Genomic DNA, 8209 nt, shown 5'->3' with positions numbered 1-8209 from the left:
CCCCCCCCCCCCCCCCACCAGAAAATGCCTTTTTTATTCTTTTCAATGAATGCAGGGGGTTTCTATGATTGTAGGAGGTGTGGATGAATGTCACAGTCTTCTCTCTTCTAATAGAGCAGTGGTTCTCAACCTTTCTAGGGCCGGGACCCCTTGGTAACATTTGCCAAGTTGTGGTGACCCCCAACGGTAAAATTTAGGGTTGACGCGGCTGCTGCAGCAACATCTGGCGGTGTCGCGGGAGAACTGCCACTGCTGCGCTAGGAGAGGGCTGAGGAGGACTCTCACCTAGCACAGCAAAAATCACACAGCGACCCACAGGTTGAGAACCACTGTGGTAACAGCTAAAATGGCAAACCATATAACACAAGCCGAGGGTGTCAGCTTTTATTATTAATAATGATAATCACTAGATGGGGACCTGATGGAGAACTACAGGTCCCCCTCTGCTGATTGACATCAGCAGTGGGCGGGTGCAATAGCTAGTTTGCTATTGCACAGTGAAATAGCCAATAGGAATCTAGCTATGCATTCCAATGCTGATTTATTTATTTTTTTCTGACTTACGGCGGCCGGGGCCCCGATGTCAGAAATAAAATTAAAAAAACGATCGCAGCGAAAGGTTTACTCTGCTCGATCGAGCAGATTAAACCTTTCCGGGAGAAAGTGTTTCTCTCCCGGGCGGCCAGGAGCTGCTATCTAATAGCGGGAGACTCCCGGCGACCCCTGGCAAATTGTCATTCGACACCCGAAGGAGTCCCGACCCACAGGTTGAGAACCACTGTAATAGAGGATGAGGTACAGTGACTCACTGTAATCAGCTTACTGCAGATGGAACTTGAAATCTCAATGCTGGACGTCCAGTGCTGACAACAAGACCGTGCAGGCTGACTGACACTTAGGGGGTTCATTTATAAAAGTTCCAAAATGCGCCAATGCCATCTAGGGGTGCTAGTGCCATGTGAATGGCATCTGCCTGTTTATAAACTAGGTGGAACTTTTATTAAATTTATGAACCCATAAGAGATGTGAGAAATGCTGCTAAGGCCAGAGATTGGGTACACTTCATCATTGGCATTCAGCTTTAACCATGTTCTTTTACAGGTGCTTTAAAATGTAAAATGTTTAAAGCTGAACTCTGGGGGAAAAAACTTTGGCCTTGCAGTGGGTTCCCCTCTGTACTTTATTCCTTGCATCCACAGACTTCCTCCTGTCTATGACTTTGTCGAAGCTGTTTCTTTCTTTTCGCTGCCTCAATGGTCTCAGCTCTCCGATGTCATCCCGTACATTGCGGGACTAGTAGTCCTGCATTGTACGTGAAATTGCTAAGGGCCTGCCCACAACCCAGGATGTCAGGCAGCGGGAGTGAGGCATATGGTAAATACTGTGTATCACCTTATTCATCATCCCCTGGGAAAAATGAGCAGGTAACCCTTGCTGTGCAGAGGGGGCCCCACCCACTGCAAGAGAAAAGTTTTTTTATTCCCTGGAGTTCTTTCATTTTCTTTAGAAGCAACAGAATATTTTAACAACTGAAGAAGTAGTTTTAAAAATACAGGCATCTATTTGTCACTTTGGTTGTACATTTTCACTACTGACTTCTGGTACAGCATACAGCTATGGTGACAATTTGTGATTACATGTGACTGATGCAGAAATAAAAGGCAGACAGACAAAAGCAGATAGCTTCCCTTCACGTAATTCTGTCATTTCTGCATCTGCTATTTTATCTCTCGATCCAAATCAGAAACAATTAAAGGAGAACTATGGGGTTAGGGCTTTTCCCCATAGTTCTCCTTAGGGTAAAGCGAGGACGCAAACTAGCGTCCTCCCGTCACCCTAAGCTTAGCTACAGCTCACGGTATACTGAGACACCGCATCTGAAGCGGATCCCGACAATTATGTCTGATCCGCCCAGCTGCGTGAGTGACAGCTGGCTCTGCCTATCTAGAGGCAGAGCCAGCTGTACCCGCCCTGTCCGTTCCGCCAGTCAGCGCTGGAGGATCGGGGAGGGGGGAATCCAGTCCCTCCCCTGTCACGGCAGAGAGCCTTGACAGGATCGAGAAGTGAGCAAACGCCGGTATGTGTTCGCTCATTTCCCGATCTACTGAGCCGACCTGTGACAGTTTCATTGTCACAGGTCGGCTAGAACTATTAGTTCTCCTTTAAGCTGTAAAAAAAGATTTGCTTGCCTTTCTTACCTGGTTATATCTTTCAATTTTCAGATTTGCCTAAGTGAAATGAGAGCACACCTGAATATGTGTCAGCAATACATTACAAAATACGGCCCTTTACAAGAGCTGGGGAAAACAACATGCAGGTATGTCACTTTAGTGCTTCTGATTGTCAGTGCTGCCATCATATGCATTTGCTTTAAACAGTGAATATATAAAAAAACAATACACATGCAGGGGCTGTAATGTTTATCAGCTCAGTAGATGCATATTACAAGCTCCCAACATTTTACATTAAAAAATTCTGGACAAACTTAAAGTGGCACTAAACTGTAAACAAATGGGCTGAATGCTTGTGCTGACATCATTTACCTTATATGTGGCCATATAAGGTCAATGACATCACTGCATCCCTCCCCTTTGCTTACATCAAGACTGGGCGGCGTGGAAGGCGCCCATCACACAATACAGCAAAAATACAGATAAAATAGTTCAGGACTTCATAGCATGCAAAACAAGTTTGCAGTTTAAGTATGCATGTTTTGAATTTCCAAATGATTTTAACATTGCAAGATGTGTAGGGGTTATAGGTTTATTAAGTGACCTAGAGAACTTACAATAACCAGCCGCCATCATTTGTAAAAATGGATGTCAGTGTCTCGGGTATGTAACCTCCGTCTTTCTAGGCAAATCTCCTTTAAAGAATACACTGGGGTGCATAGAACAGCATGGCCCCTGTTGCAAAATGCCAATCATGAAAACAAACCCCCAGCACTCTATAATTCCTGAAGGATCTCAAGGAATGTTAATGCTCAGGGGTCACAAACATTTGATATGGTTTTTGTGACTTACACACTTGGGGAAACACACTGACTCTCAGCATGCAGAGATGTGCAGTAGGCAGGAATGTCCTTTATGCTACTTACACACACAATGCCTGCTTACTGTTCATGGTTGGAATTCAACCAGATCAAAAGAGCACATATACATCAGATGGGGGTTGGACATTCAGGTACAATGTGGCTTTCAAAAGATGTTTGAGAAAAAAGCAACAGGTAAGGAATTGCAAAAGGAAAATATAGTATATAGTGAGCCTGAATGGATCTGCATTTTTTTTTTAAACAAAGCTGGTGTTTCACTTCAATAGTATGGCGCTCAGCCAGTTAAAGCACAATTTTTCACTGTAATAGGCTTTGCATTGTATTATATTTACAGTTCTACTAGTTGTCTAAGGTTTATATAACCTACCTAATGACCTGTTTCTTTTCAGAGTGGATACGTATACATGTCCATTTTGTCCAATGGAGCTAGATGAAGATGGTCTAGTGCAGCACTGCTTCAGCTGCCACAGTACAGAGAACTCTCTGGTGGTAAGGAGTTTCATATCACTAAACAAAGCAAAGCTGCTGGACACAATCGCTGCCGCTCGGTTTTAATACAAAGATCACTTGTATTAAACGAGCAGCGGCTCCCACTGTACATTTAGCTCTGCTTTAGCAGGGATAAATGTACAAAAAACTACTCGCCCGGCGCCCGAAACTGCATGTTCCTGCATGAAACTGCATTGGTCAGCCAATCAACTGCAGTCACTGTCTAGATATTGTGGTAGCGGCACACCCACCACTGTCAGAATACAAGGGGGGGAATTCCCCCATCCATACTGTTAGCATGGATGGGGTGTCGAGCATTTGAACTTGTTCATGCCCTTGGGGCTGAATAAGAAAAACTATAAGTGCATGGCCAGCCTTACATAGAACAAGTATGCAGTTCAGGGTTCTGACTTTTCTCTGACTTCCCTGATCTGCATACTTGTTTTGGGTCAGTGACAAAGAAACACTGAAGACCAGGAGGGTCATGATAATCGCTAGACGGTCTGTGTTTTCCATCACTGTTCTCTAGCTTCACCCGACACAATTGTTATAAAAGTCTTCCTTATCCCGGATTTCTACAAGCTAATCCTTTTGTTCCAAATGGTTTTATCAGCAAATGTCAAATCCTAAAATAGATACAGTGTATTTTTTAGTGAATAGTAATCAGAAAGACTCATTAGTGTCTACTACAAAGAATGTCCAACCAAAACAAGTGAATAATCATTATTCATTAGCTTTTTTATTGAGGTTACAGTAAATGACTCAGACTCAGCTAAGAGACACATTGCCTTCTTTATTAATGCTAACAATACATAGTTACATATGACAAACTCTAGACTGTGTGGCAGCTATAATACACTGAATTTCTTCTTTTTACTGAGTATCTCTGTTCCATGATTGTTAACAGCATTCTGTAAATACAATTGATTTGATTTTTTAAAATTTTACCTAAACTTAAGAACACAAATGTAATATAATTGAAGCGTATCAGTCCTTAGATGTGGTGGCTGCATTAGTTTTTTTTTTTTAGGTTTTATTTCCACCTTGTGATCCTGCCATAACTTACTTCCTGTCCACGGGTGATAATGCTCACTCAATGTACAATGTACAGCATTGCAACCCTAGAACAGGAAGTGTTTTTGGACTGCAGAACTCCTCCTGCTCTTCTTAACATTTGAGGAGTTCAGTAAGCCGAACACACTTCCTGCCCTACGGTGACAGTGCTGTTCAATGTTCAATGTACATTGAGTGAGCATTGTTACCCTTGGACAGGAAGTGAGTCATTGGCAGGATCAGAAGAAAACTGTTGTTTAATTATTTAATATAAGACATCAGAGTGCCCAGAACACCTTTGGATTTATGGCAGGATTAACAGGTATTTTTTCAGCCATTAAACACATTAAATACACTTTGATGGTACATTTAAAATATTTAAAGGGAGCAAATAGGTTTATTGTTAGTGTTCACATCCTTTAAGACAAGCTCCAGCCCAGCAGCCAATCTTATGTCAATAAATGATAGGGTATAGAGGAAGCGCATTGACTGATGTGTTAAAGGAAACCTTTCCTTAAGGCCCCATTCACATTGAGCGATTCACAAATCGCGCGTTTGTCGCGCGATTTGCATTTTGCGCGATATCGCGCAAATGCTTGCATTGAGCAAGCTAGAATCGCGCCAAAATCCGCTCCAAAAAGGGTCCTGCTGTAGCGACGCACGGCCCGTGACAGCGACGGACAGAGCCCCATTGCCATGCATTGGAGAGCGACATCGCGCGGTAAATAGCTGCGATATCGCGGGAATTACCGCGCGATAAATCGCTCAGTGTGAATGGGGCCTTAAGGAAGATGAAAGCTGCCATTGCTAAATTCTTTTTTCCAACTACTATTTGCCTGCCCGTCCTGCTGACCTCGTGTCTTCAACCCAGAACAAGCTTGCAGATAAGGACTTTATTCTGACTCTCGTGAACTGTATCCTTGTTCCAGGTCATTGAAAGGCACAACATACTGAATCCTGTGGTCAATGTAATAGCCAACCAACTAATACCAAGCCAAATAGCATCGTCAGAAGGAGGTCAGCAATGGCAGCCCCCATGTGTCTCCCAGGAAAGGTTTGCTTTGGGTCAGTCAGATCAGGTAGAATGAAAATATCTGGGCAGACAATGGTGCTTCTATTTGGATGCAAAGTCATTTCACTAACATCAGTCATGGTGCCTGGATGATCTTAATAAGCTACATGAAAGAGATTAATGGAGGGGAAATTTGAGAGCCACCATTTTTAGTGCTTTATTCCACATCATAACCTTGTGGTCGTGCAAGCCATTGCAATTTTACCAAATGTCGTTTGCTTTTCTATTAGGTGTGTCCAATTTGTCACCTGATGCCAGGAGGAGACCCCAGCTATAATTCAAGTTTTCTAAAGCATCTTCATGCCAGACATTCAGTATACTATGAAAATTACATAGTAAGTGTCAAATAATTTTTTTACCAATTTTAGTGAAATAAATGGTGACGTTGCTATGAAATGAGACACAGAATATTCTGACAGGCAGCTCATAGTTTCTGTATGTCTATAGACTCTGTGTTTGTGGTTGCTGTATATGATGGTGAGCAAATGCATTGTACAATCACTTTCATATGAAGAGACATGGCAAAGGCGATCTGCAGACACTTGGGTGGTGGCTTATCAAGGGGAAAACAATCGCAATGAGACAAGGTTTTCCAACTTACCCAACCACTTTTCTCTCCAACAACCATCAGTTGGCGATGTCTGATGTTGCCTTTAGTAATTTTAGTTAAAAAAGAATTAAAACAATAACATGAAATAAAGAGAAAAATAGAGATGTGCTGGCATGAAAATCCACTCTGCTGGGTTTGGTAACAGGTTAGGCTACATTGCAAACTGGGAACCACTAATGCAGTTCACCTTGTACTTCAGTTCAGTACAATGGATCAACTACAAAAATCAGATTTGTGTTGATATACTACCCAGAATATTCCAATACATATTTTAAGCCCAGAAACAAAAATCTAATATATTGCAGCATGGCAGTCCTTAGATGAGATGGCACCATTCTTTTTCCAGACGTCTTTCTTTTTATTTTCACCAGGTAGTCCTGTGAATAACACACTTCTTATTCCTGGGTGGCTACACTCTCATCTACTGCATCTGTGGAGGGAGACATGGTTGTCACTCTGGCTGGACATCAAACATGTCCTCCTTTGTTCATTTTCATTACATTTTGGGGGTGAAGGGTTAGTAGTGTACAGAAAAAAAGATAACAATGTTTTTGCTTCCAGTTCATCTCACAGAAATGACAAGGACACATCATTTTTGGCAAGATAAAGTTATTTTCTGTACTTGCTAAAAATGTTTTTAGTTTGGATAATGAAAACTAATGCAGTCACCACATCTGTGGACTGGTAAGCCACAATATATAACATTTTTGTCTTGGGTGTAGATATACTTTAAATACTTACCTTTCCTGGAAAAAAACACTTCTCTCGGTTCTCCTTCAGTAACATAATAAAATGATTGTACATTGATCATGAATATCTCACATGAAGGCAGGATCACTGTTGATGCAGGGCTGCCAACTGGTCAGGTCTACATGCACACCAGTTCTCCAGAGGTTTAGATCATGTGACTAATAGCCTGGCATTTAGTCTAATGATTGGCACCAAAGTAGATCATGAGCAATGATTTCTTCATGGATGGTATTTAAACCATAATATTAGTACACTAGGGCGGAATGATCAGAATAGATCAAGGCGTGCTAGTATAATACAGATCAGCTTTAATTAGCAAATTAAAAAAGAGACTGATAGTATAGTAATGTACAGTGTCTGGAAATGCCCACACCTTCAGTAGGAATTTAGGTGCAGAAATAATAAATATGATATAAGGCAGCAATAATTGTTTAATTTTTTAATCGGAATTAGCTAATTACAACAAATGAAATTAAAATGTAAAACATATCCTCAGCTGATATAGGAGGTATTTCATTTAAAAGATTTGTTGCAATATTTGAGTTTGTATCACTATTCTGTTTTCTTACTGGATGTTGTGTTTTTTCTTATAGGATATAAACATAGTGGAAGAGGCTCTTATTGAAAGAGTACTAGATCTCTCTCTGATACACTACATGAGGCACTCTAACAGGTCCTAACCACCATCAAGACAGAGGCAAGATATTCAGTGCTTAGAAGATTTGGCGATATGGTTTTGGGGGCTTACAAATGAAGACACAACAGCTTTCTTTCCAGCAACCTGTTGTGGTTAAAGAAGACCACAACACAGATCAACTGGTAGTTGTGTGTTAAAAAAGAGGTCATATTTACTCATGATCAGAGCTGGAAGTCTTTTATCAGTTGAACCTCTAAGATAAGACATAAATGTTTCTTTAGAGCGGAAGTAGGAAAACTGTAACTCTACCACTAATATGGAACATAAAGCATGTCTGGCTAGTAATGCATGCTTGGTCTTCTAGAACAGTCTTCAGTTTGTCCTACCTCTGCTTCTGAAACATGAGTAACATTATCTGCAGCAGATGCATATGCAGCAAGTGACCCAGAAACATTTGCATCATAAATGTGTGGACTACTGTCACTTCCAAGGTCAATGATTCTTAACACTGTTGTCAGAACACATTTGTGTCCAGCCACTAACCTA

General features: G+C 41.4%; 1 protein-coding gene across 1 annotated transcript in view; it reads left to right on the top strand.

Moving 5' to 3' along the window:
• Nucleotides 1-8209, top strand: part of RNF125 (ring finger protein 125) — a 28119-nt gene extending 19910 nt beyond the window's left edge. The window contains exons 3-6 of the mRNA XM_018555312.1: nucleotides 2223-2317; nucleotides 3442-3541; nucleotides 5897-6001; nucleotides 7620-8209. Coding sequence (XP_018410814.1) covers nucleotides 2223-2317; nucleotides 3442-3541; nucleotides 5897-6001; nucleotides 7620-7706 — 387 coding nt within the window. The 3' untranslated portion in view covers nucleotides 7707-8209. The remainder of the gene's footprint in view (nucleotides 1-2222; nucleotides 2318-3441; nucleotides 3542-5896; nucleotides 6002-7619) is intronic.

This window comes from Nanorana parkeri, unplaced genomic scaffold, assembly GCF_000935625.1.
Source record: "Nanorana parkeri isolate BGI_ZX_2015 unplaced genomic scaffold, ASM93562v1 scaffold191, whole genome shotgun sequence".
Lineage (NCBI taxonomy): Eukaryota > Metazoa > Chordata > Amphibia > Anura > Dicroglossidae > Nanorana > Nanorana parkeri.
This window is presented reverse-complemented; position numbering and strand designations above follow the sequence as displayed.